At 43.5% G+C, this 18,632-nt stretch overlaps 1 protein-coding gene across 1 annotated transcript in view; it reads left to right on the top strand.

Annotated features, from left to right (window-relative positions):
• Window positions 1–18,632, top strand: part of LOC308117932 (integrin alpha-1-like) — an 84,419-nt gene that overhangs the window by 12,229 nt on the left and 53,558 nt on the right. The window contains 1 exon segment of the mRNA XM_080477052.1: window positions 13,694–13,814. Coding sequence (XP_080333178.1) covers window positions 13,694–13,814 — 121 coding nt within the window.

Raw genomic sequence — 18,632 nt, 5'->3', positions numbered from 1 at the left:
TGGCCGTGTCACTGGTAGGAAATACTTGTTTTTGTGTTATTCAGTGAGAGATGGCTGATTATGAAGCTGCTGTCTCTACCCTGACCAAGTAAAGTACCTGTATTTCGACTTGATGTAGTTGTTGTGAGTACTTTTGGAACTTCTGATGGTTTGTGGTCCTCTGGTGTGAGAAGAACAAGAGATCAAGTGTGTGTGTGTGTGTGTTTATCTTTGTGCATCTGTGGGGACCAACCTCTGGTGAAATGTTGACATGTGGATTGTTGTGAGGTCATTTGTCTATGTGTTGTTGTGACCACCAATGGATGATGACATCATGAGGTTATTTTTATTGTGAGGAAGTTTTTCCTGTGTGTGTGTGTGTGTGTGTGTGTGTGTGTGTGTGTGTGTGTGTGTGTGTGTGTGTGTGTGTGTGTGTGTGTGTGTGTGTGTGTGTGTGTGTGTGTGTGTGTGTGTGTGTGTGTGTGTGTGTGTGTGTGTGTGTGTGTGTGTGTGTGTGTGTCTCTCACTCGTTCACTCTCTAACCACCACCAACCACTCACTCTCACTCATTCACCCTCTGACCACCACCAACCACTCTCTCTCTCACTCATTCACCCTCTGACCACCACCAACCACTCTCTCTCTCACTCATTCACCCTCTGACCACCACCAACCACTCACTCTCTCACTCATTCACCCTCTGACCACCACCAACCACTCTCTCTCTCACTCATTCATCCTCTGACCACCACCAACCACTCACTCACTCATTCACCCTCTGACCACCACCAACCACTCTCTCTCTCACTCATTCATCCTCTGACCACCACCAACCACTCACTCTCACTCATTCACCCTCTGACCACCACCAACCACTCACTCTCTCACTCATTCACCCTGATTGGGAGACGACGGCTCTACCTACAGAGCCATATCCTGCCACAACAGACATGATTTGTGGCGTCTGAAAATATGATAATTTATAAATTGTCACTCATCTTCAACTTCCACTCGATTAAAGTACCTTGAGAATACCCAAATACACATGCACAGGGAAAACATGCAAAGTCCACATACTGTATATAGAATACAGAAGGTAACCACGACACCGCTGGAGGGTGTATAATTACGTCTTGTGTGTCAGCTCTTTGCTTTTAGTCCCTGATTTAACACCTCTAACCATCACTTGTGTAAATGTGCTGTTATTATCCAAACGGATCAGAGGTCTGGTGTCTCTCTGGAGGATTTAGCACAGATGGGTGTGTCTCACAATTCCGAGTCATGTTTGCTCCTTTGAGTTTCAAATGCTTTATCTCGCAGTAACCAAATTTGCTAACATCCGCATGTCCTGCTGCTTCCTCTGAGCTCACAGGAGATTGATAACGCCACTGAGAATATCATCAGATAGTTTCGGTTGTGCAGGACTTCTGAGCTTTGCAAAATGATGTCGATACGCCACAAATTCAGCTTGAAACAGCACAGTTATGCTTCCTCACTTTTGTTTCAGCTGAGCATGTTTTCCTAACATTTGCCACACCGAATTGATGGATTTTACTCCGAAATACACCCCAAACTTGTAAGCACCGGGTGAATATATGCACAGTACACAGAAAATTAGACTGTATTTCCACAATGCATTACGGACATCATATTTAAAGTTTACAACAATGTGTTACAAGGCAGCAGTACTGTCGATCTTAATGTGGCCGTAAGCACACCATGTTTTAAGTCTCCATGTGAAGCTCATTACCTCCCGGCTTTAATTTTCCCAACAAACCACTGCAAACAACACACCCATCCTATTCAGCTGCATAAAGCAGATAAAACTCGCTATGCACTGATTCATATTGTGTTTCTCCCCAATGAACTAATTGCATCAGTGCACCCATAGAGCAGACAGAGAGCGAGTCGCACTCTCTTTTTTGGATTGCTGATAAAGATTTAAACCACTTAATTGGTTAGGAATCAATGTCTGGTAAGTGGGAGTCCGGCAGGGAGATTAAGTGTCACTTTATTATTAAAAAAATAAACAAATAAAGCTAAAGATAGCACAGGTAAGTAGCGTTGTAAAACTTTAGCTACAGCTGTGAATTATGTTGAGTAACTGAAGAAGGCGAAGTACACCAAATTGTTCACGTTCATTATTCATGAGAAGGCCTATCAGTACATGATATGCCATTAAGACGGAACATATATAAAAACCACAGTCTGCCCATGTTTACTTCAGCCTCTGGAGGTCATTCTATCAGATGGTTTATCTGGGTTCTATAGTTATAGTTTCCTGTGATCTTGCCGCCTACAGGGTCATTACAAAGGGTTGAAACTGCACAGGAAACATCCATTTCAGAGTTGTGACCCCTTTTTCATTCATTCAATATTGAGAGAGGCATGTCGAAGGCTGCAAAACGCCTCAATTGGGAGCCTGTATTTTCTGCACAAGGCAAGTGGTTTTATGTTGAGATTTGACAGATTTTTCCAACTTGTAGGAGTTTTCCATCAATGTCTCCCGCTCATTTGCACTAAAGCAAGACTAAATTGTAAAATTGTCCCAAAATGTTTGTTCAAAGGTTATTATGCTGCCATTCCGCTGGTCCAGACGGCTCCAGATCAAATTGTGTTGAACTAAAATGAGTTTGACAGATGTAACGCCACACCGAGACCCGAGTAGAGAGATCTGTAATGCTGCAGTGTAGAACGAGCTGACTAAAGTTCTACTGCGAGGACATGCATGTTGAAGGTGGAAAATCCTACAATCCCACTTTTTTTTAAATATTTTTCACCAGTTGGCGTGTTTAAAAATGGATTCATGTTGAGATTATTTTCTTAAGAAATGATACCCTCCAAAGTAATTTGGAGGGTTTTTGCTATTGTTTTAGTTTTGGCCAATTTTGTTATAATTGGCGGTATGAAGCCCCATTTGTATGAACAAATTCTCTAAGGGGAGCGACACAATTCAACACTGGGACCCGAGCTGAGATATCGGCGATGCTGTAATGAAAAGCTGTCAAACAACGGGGAGTTTGTAAAAACACCCTGAATGCAACAGCTATAGGAGAATTAGTTTTTTTGGTGACATTTCATTCTATTTTGCACCAAAAGGTTTCATTAAAAATGGCTTCATGCTGAGTTTGTAGACTTTTTTTTCCTGTGGTAATTGTTTGAATATAGATATATATTTCACTACATTACATCTACTCTGCACCACAACAATGTAAAACTTTAACGTTTGAATCTAAAGCTTAATTATGGCACTATTTTACCGGTCCGACCCACTGAATGTGGCAAATTAACTCAAAAGAGTTTGACACCCTTGTTCCAGAGTGAACATGTCAGGTTTGGGTTTTTTTTATCTCGTCTTTGCCAAAGAAAATACTGAGGAAAAATGTGTTGAAAGAATAAAAACTCAAACCTAAAATATCAACATGTTATTCTTGCTTATTGCTAAATGTTATTGCACATCAGAATTTTTCTTAAATCTCTCCGACTCAAACAGCTTTCTGGGTGATAGTTCCCTATTTTCAATGTTTTCCTCATTCAAAGTCTCTTTACTTCCACTGACTTTGCTAAATAAACCTCCTTGACGTTGTGAGGCTGATTCAGAGTCGACCCACCACACAGAATTCTCTCTCTGTGTTTCCCTCATAACATGCATGATTATTGATTCTGGAACGAGGTCATTGTTTGACCCCCTGGGTGTGTGTATTTTTAGTTTGATGTAACCCAGGAGCCCTGCGTCCTTCCTCCCCCTCCTCCCCCTCCTCCTCCTCCTCCTCCTCCTCCCAGCCACTCCCTGTATGTTAAAACTGCTGTGATCAGCAGATTCAGTCTGCTAAAAGGACACGGATAGGAGAGTGTCAACCAGCGCTGCTTTACGGGGAGAGAAATGGCTGAGGGGTGATGAAAGCTTTGACAACCGTCGGGGGGGGATGATGATGTCATGTGTGGGTCTCAAGCTCGTAAACCCAGATGATTATCGGACCGGTGCGAAAAAAATCCCCCCAAACCGGACTCCTGATAATACATCTGGAAGTTTCACAAAGTGTAATCTGACACCAGCGGTGGGAAAACAAGAGGAGAGATGCTGGAGTGGGCGATAGGAAGGAGGGAGGCAGGGTGCGACGGAGATGAATGGATGGAGGGAGGGAGGAGCCGAGAGATGGATTGTGTCGGTGAAGGATGGACAGATGGTGGATGAAGTGATGAATGTGGAGAAGAGGAAGCCGATGAAAATAGCGGATGTGGATGAGAAGTGTGATTTCTCAGTGGAGGACGAATCCTCATAACTTGACCTTTCGGACGGGGCTTGATACTTTATCATTTCTTTAATTCTTTGGACTTAATACTCTTAAGGTTTGAACCTGATCCAGCCTCCCTTTCACCACCTCTGAAAACATTTCATATTTCAATGCCGGTGTTTAATACACAGAGATGTTGCTGTTGTTATGATGAGACGCATTTCCTCGGCTGGCTCACCACGACTTTCCTTTTGCCGGCTTGAGTAATAGACATTTTCTGTGTTGTACTTCAATTGTTCCACGTTGAAACTTTAAAATGAGACTGACACAACCTCTGAAGGTCCATATATAAAGTGGTTTTGACACAAAAAACTGTATTTGATGCTGAGTTTATGAAGTTGCACTTACAGATTCTGCTAAGTTGCTGACCCCCTGTCTTAGACCGAAAAGGTTTCAAGTGGAAACGAATCGTTTATGCAATTTCGTTTCGGAAAAGTTTCGATGAGGATTTCCGTCTACACAGACGGGACACATCTGATGTATTTTAGGCGTCTATGAAATGTATTTTTAAAGCTTAAACCTATTTTCTAAAGTGTTCCTCTTAAACTCTGGAGGGGCTCCACTGATGTGTTTCATACACTTTCTGTAAAGCTTCACCTCGCCGCTGGTGTGTTTTCAATCACACTTCATCTGGTCTCGTCCCTCCAATCCTCCTCTGCCTTCAGACCCAATCGCAAAGGAATTCAGCCTCTTGTGCTCGCCTCGCCATATGAAGACACAAACACCCCAGGAGGAAAGCAATGAGAACACCGAGGCTAAAGCCCGTCAGAAGTTCAGCTCATCATGGCCGTTCCTGCGCAAAACAATTTCGTACTAGAAAAAAATAGGTGAAATAAAAGAGCCAGAAAAAGAGGATGAAAAGAAGAAAGAGAGAAATCTGGAAGTGTTTGATATTCATAACCCTCTCGTGGCTGCAGGCTGCCTGAAGCGTCACTCCTTGGCCTGCGTTGTGTTAAATGCCAGCACATGGTGCAGAGAAGGTTCCAACCCCGTTTTGACCTCATTCTTCTGAAGGGTCAAAGTCCAACCCGTCACACATCCATTAGATCAGTCGGTCTTCACACCGCCCGCAGATGGTTGGATACTTTAATATTTCAGAGATCTGTTTTGTCTGTCATCGGCTGACTTTATAATACATTATTGTGGAGTTCCAGGGCGGTTTAATGACGCCGCTGCTCACAGGCTGTGTGGAGCCTTAAAGTGCTTTATAACTGCTTAGATATGTTACAGATGAGCAGGTGCCAGTCGGGTGTGTTTTCTTTTTTACTGTAGCTGAGCGATGCTTTGAAGCCGACAGGTGCTGAGTCGGATCTTTTTTTTATTCATTTATGTGGGGCATCTGGAAGGCCAAACAGGGGATGTTCTGAGATCCGGGTCAGGCTGTTCACTCCGATTCGGGGTCTCGTTGGGTTTCGATAAGCGTGGCTGGGAGGGTTCTTATTGTGGTCCTGATTGATGCTGGCACTCTGCCAGCATCAATCAGGACCACATGGAGCTGGACTGAAAGCAGACGCACTGCTGGGAGGGTTCAACCACTTTAGATGGGAAATTCCAAGATTTTGTTTACAGATTAATGATGTGTACGCACTTTAGATGTGTGCATTGGCCAGAGCACAGAACAGCATGTATTCTTTATTTATCTTTAATAATCTGTAAGCTTGGTCTCTGGTGTTCTGCTGAAGTTCAATTTGTTCCAATATTGGAACGAGTTCATGAAATGTACAACTGTAGAATCAATAGAGGTAGCAGTTTGGTGCAGAATGGGATTTTTTCTGTCAAAAGTGCTTTTCTTCCTTGATGATGCTGATTACTTCTGTTAAAACAAACAACAACAAAAAAAGCGTTTTCACATTGAAATGTGTTGGTTTTGTCTCGGTGAACACTGAGGCCCTCATTTACTGAGATCTTGTGCTGAACACAACGATAAACTTCACACACAAACAGCCGTGTTTCAATCCCAAAAGATGAATGTTTCAGAAAAGTTGCATTTCCCCCATTCCAGGAAAATCAAGGGTTTTTGAAAAGTTGCGGTTTTGTCCATTTCCATGGAGACAAAGTTGTAGCATTTCCCCAAAATTGTGTTTCCCTCCTTTTCCACTGAAACGGAGTCTGACTGTTTTCCAAAAGTTTAGTTTTCCCTCGTTTCAACTCGTTTTTAAAAGTTTCACCTTGGGAGCCATTTTCAGTGGCTCTGAACATGTAGTCACGTAAACAGACCTCCAAAATGCAAAGAAAGATTTTTTGGTTTCGATTTTTTTCTAACCATTCAAAACGACTTGTAAACTGGGCCCCGATTTTAAAATCATCATCATCAATATAAACCCATCACCAACAGGACTATTTCTTTTAAAAATGCAAATATTAGCCTATTTGTCGGTGTTAGAAAAAAGTGAGGGTCTGTTCATCCTACAGTCTCCAAACATCTATAAAATATTATGTACCTGTTGTTATTTTATTGCCTGAATGCCGGGAGTAAAGCCTCGTCTTGACCAAAGCCCGCAGCTTTCTTCCTCCCATGACTGTGAACGTCTGCTCAGATTCTCATGACCATCCATCAAGCACTTGTTGGGATATTTGAGGTACATGTTAAAACTCCTCCTCCTCCTCCTCGCCTGCTCCTCCTCCTCCTCGCCTGCTCCTGTCACACATGTGATTGAGTACAATATGAACCCTCCAGATGCTGATGGACAACTTTATATGCCAATCCCTCCGAGACTCGCGAGGCCATTTCCGTCCGGAGCGAACGAATCCACTTATTGGTTTTCCAGGGCAGATGTTCCCCGAGCTCTGGAAAATAGCCAGCTACGTAATTCACTGTTTCTGATTTGAGCGGAGGAGATCCAGTGAAACCAAATACAGGCAAATGACAGGGGTGTACATCGTGGCGTGTGCGTGCCGGGTCGTGAAGGACGTTCCCATGTGATTCACAGTGACTCCGAAGCAAAGTCAGCCGGTGATGAATGATAAAGGCTTCGCTGGCTCTAGGCCATCTGAGATCAGCTAAATTAGCTGAGTGTGTGTGTGAGTGTTTGAGTGTGTACCTGTGGATTTGAGGGGATGTCTATAATCAGGGTAATAGGAACAGGAAATGGAGCTTCCTTGGGAGATTGGGGGAGGGGTGGATGTCGCAGAGGAGGAACCAGAAAGGATTGTGGGAGAAACAGAGGGGCTATTATTTTCTTGGCTGGGGTTCCTGTGTGCGACTCTGCAGCTCTGGATGTCTGTGGGAATGCAAACGAACGCAATCATACATAAGATCTATGTGATCAACATCTAAACACGAATGTTTTTGTATATAAGGAGCAGGGGCATATGATTGTGTGCCTCTAAGCCTCTTTTAGTTGTTGCACTATATGCATGTTTGGATTGTTTTTCATCTGCTCAGTTTATTATTTGTTGTCATACACAAGAAACTATCAGGAGTGTGATTGTTTGGTGCTTGCAGGCAGGGACAGTGCAAGCTTTTAAAGTGTTTATTTTTTTTTATAAGGATCCAATAAAATTTTATTGATTCTGAAATAAATTATTGAATGGCTACTTTTCTTTTTTTAAGAGTGAAAACATTTTAAATACTATTGCCCAAATAAGTAGTTTAACAACATCCACACCAGTAACAGAAATCCAAGATGGCTTAACGTAGCATATCCATGATATTTTATAAAACTATTCCATCATATACAGTACCGTTCTATACCATGTTATACAATGTCGTGCCAAACCGTGCTATGCTTTGCCATGCCATAAACTTTTCATTTGCTTTTCGGTGTCCGTTTATACGACAACAGTGATCAGAGCAACTGAAACTGCAACTTTCTGAAAACGGCTCCCGACTTCTTTGCTCTGATTTTGTTTCCTTGGAAACGGGGGGGGAAACAACTTTTTGAAAACGCTACTCCTAAGCATGCACACTACGGCTATAGTAACTAGTTGTGCACACACTCAGTAGACGATTCCTCCGTGGTGTCATGACTACCAGCCCATATTCTCCTGGACTTGGTACTTTTATTTTGACAATCACCGTAATAACAATCCAACTTGGTCCTATACAAATATCTGTATGCTCCTATCAATTTATATGATATTTTTCTCTGCTGCATGTGTGTGTGATTTTATTGCAAAAACAACCAACAGCACCAACCCGTGGCCTGGCATGCTAACTTTCCAGTGATTCTGCCAATTTCATGTAAACAGACATCGCTTTTTAAAACGTTAGGATCATAAAGGATAGGATCATCTCTTGAAAGTTCTGAAAGGCATCTTTCAGTTATTTAATTAAAGAATCTGAAAATAAACTAAATATTGTGCCTCAGCACAATATTTTACACAACGTTTTCAAATGCATGCCAAAGATGTCAGTAAATTCAGGTCATTCTTAGACCGTGACGCTCAATGGCAGGTACCCCATAGTATTTGGAAAATGTATCTTATTTTAACACCTTTAAAGCTAGAAATTTGTACATACTTGTGAAACGTTGCTCTAACAAAAACGCAAAAGCCATGTGAACTCACTCAAAACGTTGTCGAAGGGGCCTTTGCCAAATTTTGAGGTACACCTGAGGGAATATCTTATAATGAAGCCGAGAAATAAAGGGCGTGGAGAGCCAGCTGAGGAAGTGCACCTTGCTGATTTGCACTCATTTTAAACATGTCAAAAACAGAGGATCAGATTCTATGTTGTATATTCATTAGTTTAAGGTACTTCAACAGTCTGTGTTATTTTGCAGGTCTATTAAGGCCCCTTCATGCTACTAATGTACGCAAATTACTTGCGTCTTCAAAATCGTCATCCACCCCCCTGCGCAAGTGTCTGCGCCGACCCCTGTGCGGTGGGCCGCGCGCAGCCCAAATTTTGTGACCGTGCGACCTTTGCACGTGGACTGCATGCGTCAGAGACTACCGGACGCTTGTGTGAGGAGATCCTCCGTCTCCCCGTCTGAACAATCACAATGTAAAAGCAAATAAAGATCCAGAGGCTCAGAACTCCTGAAGTGAAACATAAAGTACTTGAGGAAAGGTGGAAAACGCCGGGAGATAGTTTCGGGATTCTTACGTTATGTTATGGAACGCGCACAGAAGTGAGCCCAGAGTGAGCCCAGAGTGAAGCATGGCCACAATCATGTGCGCCCTGCGGACACTCCAGCACACTCGCGTAGGCCTGTCACGATAACAAATTTTGCTAGACGATAAATTGTCCCAAAAATTATTGGGATAAACGATAATATTGCCGTTTTGATACAATTTTTCCACTAATATATTAATAATGGAATAATAATGCAAGTATACCGTTTTAAAGATAAATAAACATTTTAAAATAGGAATTGTATTATGAAAAAAGAGATTGTAAATATCCAAAATAAAGAATCAAAACAACCTCATCTCTCCCTCTCCTCCTCACGGGTCTCATGCTGCTCTCAGGTGTGCCAGGTGCCCCCCCCCCCCCCCCCCCCCCCCACTAGAGTGATTGACAGGCAGTGTTGGGAAAGTTCAGTTTCTACATGAACCAGTTCAAAGTTCAGTTCACAAATTTTAATATGAACTAGTTCAGTTCATAGTTCTACATTCATAGTTCCAAAAATTATCGAGTTTATAATTCTTTTTTTTTTCAATATGTTGCTGCGAGCTTTGGAGTTACGTGATGCACCTGAACGCATCACCTGCTATTAACCCTTAAAAAGCCGAGTCGTCCTCGTCGAGTCGTTCGAAGCATGTAAAAAAAAAAAAAGTAGCTGCTTGTCGTCCAGAAAGTACGGTAACCATAGGAAGATGAAGTATTAATGGTGGAGACAGAGTCTGAGGTAGAGCTGCTGTCTTCTACTTGTTTTTGTCGTGATGCTTCACATTTTGATGACGTATGCGGCGGAGCCACTCTGGTGGCTGATGTTGCCAGATTGGCTGTTTTCCCCCTGACATGTTCAGGCCCGTTTACAGTGAGTCTTACTGGGTTTTCACTGGAAGGCTCAGAAATCTGGCAACTCTCTAAAACAACATTAAACTGTGAGAGCCGCTCACTAACACCAGAATGAGCTGCTCACAGTGACGTCTTTGGTAAATGAAACATTATCCAGCCTGGCAAACTGATCAAGCTCATTTATTGATTATCGCGACGGGCCGACACTCGCTGACACTGGTAGCATGAAGGGGCCTTCAGACTTGATCTTCCTTTATTAGCGGAAGCCTTAAAGCTTTTAAATGGTTCTTTGATGAAGCCTAATTTCTGAGTGAATTCGTCTCTCGGGATTTCACTGGCTTTTGAGACATTTCAGTCTGGCTCTGGAGTCTGAGTGGTGACTCAACTGACCAAACGACAAACCGTCATCATTTTCTCCGGTCTTTCATTATTTCAGTCTAGACTTCATATGGGACTTCACAGAGTTTGGGATCAGGCACATTAAGCTGCAAAGCATCCGCGTTATTATAATCAAAGGACAAATAGCTGCTTTTCATTAGCATTTCTCCATGTATGTGGTCTGTGTGTCTGTTTACAGCCTCCGACGCTGCAGCGATCCTCTGCACTCCCTCACAAGTCCAAGACTTGAATAAATGACAGTGGTTGAATTCACAGGCACAGTAAATATAAAGAGTGTCATTGTGGAGCCGGGCACAATGAGACAGGGATGGATTTATATAGTCTCTGTGATATACTCAGCTCAGTGACGGAGGGAGCCGAGCGCAGAGAAGAAGCCTTTGTCCTGCAGGTCAGAATCAACGCAGAGCAAAGTGCTTCACACTGATCTCCCAAATTCCTCCAACATCCTCCAGAATGACTGTGTGTGTGTGTGTGTGTGTGTGTGTGTGTGTGTGTGTGTGTGTGTGTGTGTGTGTGTGTGTGTGTGTGTGTGTGTGTGTGTGTGTGTGTGTGTGTGTGTGTGTGTGTGTGTGTGTGTGTGTGTGTGTGTGTGTGTGTGTGTGTGTGTGTGTGTGTGTGTGTGTGTGTGTGTGTGTGTGTGTGTGTGTGTGTGTGTGTGTGTGTGTGTGTGTGTGTGTGTGTGTGTGTGTGTGTGTGTGTGTGTGTGTGTGTGTGTGTGTGTGTGTGTGTGTGTGTGTGTGTGTGTGTGCGCCCTTGTTGGACGCTCCCTGGCCCGCCAGAGGGCCGCAGTGTGTAAAGCTTTCAGAATTTAGGAAAATTATATACTTGAATATAAAAAGTCTTTAACAATAATTTTAGTCAATACAAAAGCTTGATTCACTAACATCTTGATTTCCGAAGATCCTGAATTAGGCTACTGGGATTCTGATTCAGTAAGAACTTGATTTACTACAATCCTGATTTACTAAGATTCCGATTTACTAAGGCCACATCCACACGAGCCAAAACCATCTTTATCTCCCTGAGGTTCTCAAAAAAACTTCTGTCCACACGTCACCATGAACACGACTCAACATGAGGCTTTAGGGCATGTAGTACACATGCCAGGCCTTTAGGGGGCGCTGTGACTCACCAAACACACCAAAAATGCAAAAGAAGAGATGGAGCACATAGAAATTTAGAAGTACACTCCTATGTAATTCTGAGTTCTCTAGGTCTATGCTCCTGGTCCTCCTGCTGCTAGAGTCAGCAGCTTCTGCAGCGCCACCTAGAGCTTGTCGTACGTGATTGTTGCTGTTATTTGATGACATCACGGACCGCGGTGGGGGGGGAGAGGGGGGTGAGGACATCATCGCTTGTCCACAGATGATCGTCTTTGCCGTCCACACCTCGGGGTGTGAGCGACACACTTCTAAAACTCCTCGTGTGGACGATCGGCCAGAAACTGTTCGTTTACGTGAATCAGCGCCCTCGTGTGGACGGACCCTCAGCCACGTTTCCACCGCACAAAAAGTGCAGGGAAGGAACGGAGCGATTCGGAGTGGTACGGCAAAGCAGACCCCGACCGAAATTTGAGTGGTGTTTCCATCGCAGAGAGAGGGTTAAAATGTAGGCGGGGTTTAGAGCTCTGTAGATATGTGACGGTGTAACAGTGATCTCAGCCGGGGCGACAGACCTGGACCTTATGAATCCTCTGTTGTTGTTTACATCCTCCGCTTTGCTCCACTTGTTTAGTTCTTTTACTTTAATGTGTTGCAGCCACAGAGCTGCAGCTGAACTTCTATGTTGGTTCCTACAGAGCGAACGTCGCGGAGACCTTTGTGACCCCGGAGCCACTCCGGCGTCACAAAGGCGGTCGGTGCCGGTCTCGCTCCGCTGGTTGTGATGGCTGCTACTTCCACATGGAGGCAGAGATGGTGGAAGTGATGCCAGGACAGACACCGGGGCTCGGGGCTTGGACCAGCTCGTACCGTTAAGACACTTAAAAACTAATAAAAGAACCTTAAAATCGATCCTTTAGGGACCAACATGAAAGTTGAGCAGCAAAAAACTAAATTAAAAAACCAACCAGTGCAAAGCTGAGTCTGTTAACAACAGAGGATTCATACAGCCACATATTAAAATATTGAGGGCGGGTAGTAAATCACTGACCAATCAGCAAACGGCTCCTCAAAACTGGACCCGCTCCATGGTCCTGAGTACCCCGATGGAGGGGTGGCGGAAAAGCCTCCACCTTTGGAGCAGTTATTTCAGGAAAATCCCAAATTGTTGCGGTGGAAACCCGTACCGTACCGGACTGTACCGGACCATACCATACTGTACCGGACCGTACCGGACCGTACCGGACCGTACCGGACCTTACCATACTGTACCGGACCGTACCGGACCATACCATACTGTACCGGACCATACCGTACTGTACCGGACCGTACCGGACCATACCGTACTGTACCGGACCATACCGTAGCGGACCATACCAGTCCATTCCTGCACTGTTTGTGCTGTGGAAACACGCCTTAAGATTCTGATTTACTGTGATTCTGTTTTACTAGGATTCTGATTTAGTAACATTGAGTTACTGATTCAGATTTCTTCTGATCCTGATTTACTAGGATCCTGATGTACTAGGATTCTGATTTACTATGATCCTGATTTACTAGGATTCTGATTTACTAGGATTCTGATTTAGTAAGATCTTGACTTAAAAAGATCCTGATTAAGAAGATCCCAACTAACAAAGATCTTGTTTTCCTCAAAACCTGATTTAATTAGATCCAGATTCACTAAGAATCGGATTTATTAAGACCATGCATACATCATACTAAATTGCACAGTCACTCAAAAAAATGTCTTCTTTTTCAATTTATTTTGATCAACTTGTACAGTGTGAGTGACGTCACGTGCAAGCGGACAATTGGAAAGAGGTCTTTATGTGTATTTTAGCTTGATGATCAGATGGAGCACTGAGCCTCTTAAAGCACTAAAGATGTAATACTATGGACGTATCTGGGGAGAAAGTTATCAAACTTTTCAAGGCGGTAAATAAACTGTCCCACAACGCAATGCAGCTCTCACCAGTCTCACTCCCTGTGGCCTCTGCTTGTCTTTGCAGTGCTGCTGGCAGGCGTGTCGTCCTTCAACGTGGACCAGAAGAACAGCCTGTCCTTTAGCGGACCTCTGGAGGACATGTTCGGCTACACGGTCCAGCAGTTTGAGAACAGCGAGGGGAAATGGTGAGTGTCTGCAGCAGGGCATGTTCTTCAATCCGTGGTTATCAAGAGGCCGGATGTAGTGTGTCACGTTCACTCTGAACGGGCCTATTGAGCTACGTAAATGTAACGTAATCTTCCTATGTGTTTATAGTTCACTTAACAGTCACCAGGCATCTCATGAGGTCCTACACTCCTACTTTCAACATGGTGCCACTCTGAACTGAGTACAATCGAGACAATCTGAAGGCTGCAGCAGCACAAGGTTAAATTCCAACAGAAAAAAAACAAACTCTGATCACATTAAGAGAGTGCTGGTGAGACGTGGTCACTGTAAATGTACTACATGTCCACACTTATAGGCACCGTGTGCACATTTTTCTATTATATTGTGTTTTTATCTGCTTTTTTTTAGTTCCTGCTATGTGTGCTTCTTTCTCTGTACTATCCTGTTGTACCACTGCAAATTTCTCCACATGCGAGATAAATAAAGGGATATCTTATCTTATCTTATCTTACACCGGAGATAAACTAATAAGTGGTTGTAGTGAGTTTTGTGTATTTTACTAGACATCAAAGAGGCAAAACTGTTGTGGTTAGTGTTTCTGTCTTTGGTTTTTGAAGTTCCTTCCTTCCCCTCCCCGTGTCTGATTGCTGCTCCCTGGCCTGATGTGTTTCTATTGTTTCTACTGAGGGTGTGATTGTCTGCACCTGGTGGCTCTGGTAAATGTTGGGCATCTTCTGTGTGTTCTGGTTCTTGGTTTGTTCTGTTGCCTTTTCCTTGGAGGACGATTCAAGGTGGCAGACACAGACATTGGTGGTGCAAAAGTTTATTTTTTTATTCCAACACAAAATAAACCCAGTAAAATCCATTTGACCAAGATAACAAAGTCCTCGAGAAGACAGGGAGAGGAAAACTTTTGTTGTTCGTTTACATGACAATGGGGCTTGGAGCCAATGAAAACTCAACTTTTGGAAAACGGCTCCCAAGGTGTAACGTTTTGAAAATGCTTCGACGCCGTCTCTGTCGAAATGGGGGACAAACAGAACTTTTATGAAATGCTGCTACTGTCCTAGCGCACCACGGCTGTAGTAAATTGTTCTTTTGCACATGCTCAGTAGCTTCACAATAAGAACAAAGTTTCCTCCGGGGTGTCTTGACTCCCAGTCCATATTCTCCTGGGACTTGGTAGTTTTATTTTGACAGTCACCATAATAGCAATCCAACTTGGTAGTTTTATTTTGACAGTCACCATAATAACAATCCAACGTGGTAGTTTTATTTTGACAGTCACCATAATAACAATCTAACTTGGTGGTCTGTCCACTAGAATGTCCGTGTTCTCCCAGTGTTGATGTTTAGAGCTCATTGTTCTCTGCTCTGTGTGTGTGTGTGTGTGTGTGTGTGTGTGTGTGTGTGTGTGTGTGTGTGTGTGTGTGTGTGTGTGTGTGTGTGTGTGTGTGTGTGTGTGTGTGTGTGTGTGTGTGTGTGTGTGTGTGTGTGTGTGTGTGTGTGTGTGTGTGTGTGGTGTGTGTGTGTGTGTGTGTGTGTGTGTGTGTGTGTGTGTGTGTGTGTGTGTGTGTGTGTGTGTGTGTGTGTGTGTGTGTGTGTGTGTGTGTGGTTTCTTTACAAAAACAAACAACAGTACCCACTAGTGGCCCAACATGAAACTACATAATTTTCTGCATACTTGCCATTTCCGTTTAAACTAACATCATTTTCAAAACATTGCTGTGTAAAAGTGAATCTTTTCTGAACTGGAATTGAAAAGACGATGCATTTTCATTTGGAAGTATGTGTAAGCAAGTCCTTAGGGTTAGGGGATTTGAACACAAGCATTTGTTGCCATGAATCTGGTACTAAACAGTTGACAAACTGGTTCAATCGATAGTTTATGAGACGGTTATTTATTGCAGAGGCTTGTGGAGACGTGAAACCTGAGCAAAAAGAGAACAGTCACTCTGATGGCTGCAAACACAATTCAGCAGGAATATTGTTTTTTTCATATGTAGAGATTCTTTTTATTAAGGACAGGTAAATGCCGGAAGAGTTTTTTACCTTGCTGACATGTTTCGGCCGTGACTGCAGTCTTCCTCAGAACCTCATCTGACTCATCAGGTGGCCGTCCTGACAGATCTGTTCACAGTTTGTTCTTGCAGCTTTGATTTGGACAAAACAAAGTTTATCCAAAACCTTAAGTTATTCTAACCACAGCATTAAGAAATTGAAAAGTTTACCAGTAAAGGTGAGTGAAGGGGAGCACAGCAGCTGCTGCTGTAATGAGGATCCTTGCCTTTACTACTGGCTGTTAACCATAAACTGCTGGCCACAGAATCCACTTACCCGCCCTGTAAATCTGCTCTAGACCAAGCACCCATGGCTTCCTGCTGAACCCTGTTTTAAAAAAAAAAAAAACCCTGTTAAATGCTATTAGAGCGTGGTTTAATGCTTTTCTGTGTCTCGTTGTTTGGACATTTATTCTTCGGTTGCTTTAGTTTCAGCTCTTGGGGCTGCTTCCCGTCCAACCTGTTGCTGCTCCGTGTACCTGGTGATACCACAACGTTATCCAACTCATATGAGATCAGTTAGAGTAATTCACTCACGGCCAATCAGAGGAGCCGGCTGAGACTGAGCCTCCTCTGTTCTCTGAAAACACATCGGCTCTGCAGCCACTGCAAATAAAAATGTTGGCCAAATGTTTGAGCTAAAAGATGTGCTAAAAGAATCTGAAAGATGCAGCGAGACGCTGAGTTGTCAGATGCACTGTGTATACATGCTGAAGTTGCTCTGTACTTGGTAAAGCTAGTAATCTCAAAACAGAAGCCAGTAGTTAGCAGGACAGTGAGACAGTAGCAGTCGGGTTTCATGCTGGTACGGTAATGTTTGATTTTAATTAGGTACTGTTTGGACTGGGACCCCGTCCACACCACAACGCTGTGACTGCATCTTTTCTGTCCGATCATCAACATGACGCAGCGTTTCAGGAGCCTGAAGACGTTTCTTTTTAAAAAAAAAAAAAAAAACGGGTTTCAGAGAGGAGGAATTAGAAAATGCCGCCTCTGCTTTGACGTGTGGACGGACAAGACGCACATTAACTGAAAACGATGACGTCATGGCCCCGCCTCTCGACCTATAACCCCGCCTCCCTCTCCATGACGTCATTAACAACAACAACACGGCGGACTACCTGCTCTAGGTGGAGCTGCAGAAGCTGCTGATGCTCCTCTGAGATATGTTGGGTGTGTCGAATACAAGGATGAGCAGGAGTATTCGTTTTGTGTATTGAGTTACAACCCCACCTAAAGGCCTGGCATGTGTACTACATTGTTTTGAGCCGTGTTCATAGTGATGATGTGGATGGAAAACCTTGTTTTTCAGAATGATGAGGAGAACAAAGATAATTCTGGCTCATGTGGACAGGGCCTAAAACTATCGTTTATCAGAGCCTGCCAGAGTATCACAACTATTGCTAATGTAGAAAAAACTTGCAGCACTTACGTGAAAGCTCACAATGTCAATGCTAAAGCTAACAACTCAGCAGCAGTCAGGTTTGATCATACTATATAATATTTACTGGATCCTGCTCAAGCATCCAAACTATTGCTGATATACTATATATATATATATATAAAAGTTAGAATCCTCATGCTAAAGCTATCGGTGTCAAAGCTAAAGATAAGATAAGCTAAAGCTAACAGCTAAGTTGGCAGAACAGAAAGACACGACGGTGTTTAATTTTGATTGGGTGTTTTGAGCGAGGCCCCGTTCACGTGACATCTTCGACTAAAAACAGAAAAACAGTTAGTGATTTGGATCCGTTTTCACCACAGTGGCGGTTGGCGCCAATGAACATGCAACTTTCTGAAAAACGCTCCGAAGGTGTAGCTTTTTGTGAACGCTCCGTCTCCGTCTCCATGGAAACAGTAGAAAATGCAACTCTTCTGACACGCTGCTGTTGCCGATGTGCACCACAGCCATAGTTCTTGTGCACATGCTCAGTAGTTGACAAATCACAACCATGTTTCCTCCAGAGTGTCATGACTCCCAAGTCCATATTCCTCTGGAACTTGGTAATTTTATTTTGACAGTCACGTAATAACGATCAAACTTTGTCACCTGTATACTAAAATGTCCATGTTCTCCCATTAATGCTTGGACTGGAAACCGTGTAAACGACAAACTTTTTCTAAAATGTAGTTAAAAACGATAAATAAGTTTTGGAGGTAAAGCAGAGCAGAGACAGCAGCTCTCATGTTGTTACCGCTTTCACACGCAGCTGAAGCCACAACTTTCCCCAGAGAGCAGTGGTGCTCCATTACCGAGTGTCTTTATCCCCAACACTGGACACGCTGAACTATTTATATCTGTTTATCTTTTACTAACAGCCCTAATAAATGAAGGCGAAATATGTCACAGCGTCGTGACTGAAGGCAGTGTGTTGGTGTTTCTCACAGCGAGCCCAGTTCGGCTTGTTGTTCCCGTCTCTCTTCAGATGACCAGGGCCCATTAGATCTCAGGAATGTTAATAGGCCTAAGTGTTTAGAGGAAGGCAGATGACCGACTCTTTTTAGCATCACTTCGCCGCCGCAGTGACACAAAGTCATGAAACGACCACAGAGATGCTTAAACGTCCAGTTCAGACCTTCAGAACCAAACAGGCTGCCAACATCAGCCTTCACCAGGCTGCGGTATGGAGAGGTGTATAATAATAAAGCCACAGGGTCAGAAAGCAATCATAATGAAGTATAATGACTCTCCCAGCCTGTGTAAACCTGTGGTTTAGGTTTAATTGAACAGTGTCGGTATAATTGACCAGAGTCTAAATTAGTGTGAACCTCAAC

The sequence above is a fragment of the Lipophrys pholis genome (assembly GCF_963383615.2).
Source record: "Lipophrys pholis genome assembly, chromosome: 12".
Lineage (NCBI taxonomy): Eukaryota > Metazoa > Chordata > Actinopteri > Blenniiformes > Blenniidae > Lipophrys > Lipophrys pholis.
The sequence above is the reverse complement of the archived record's forward strand: the minus strand, read 5'-3'. Positions and strand labels throughout refer to the sequence as shown.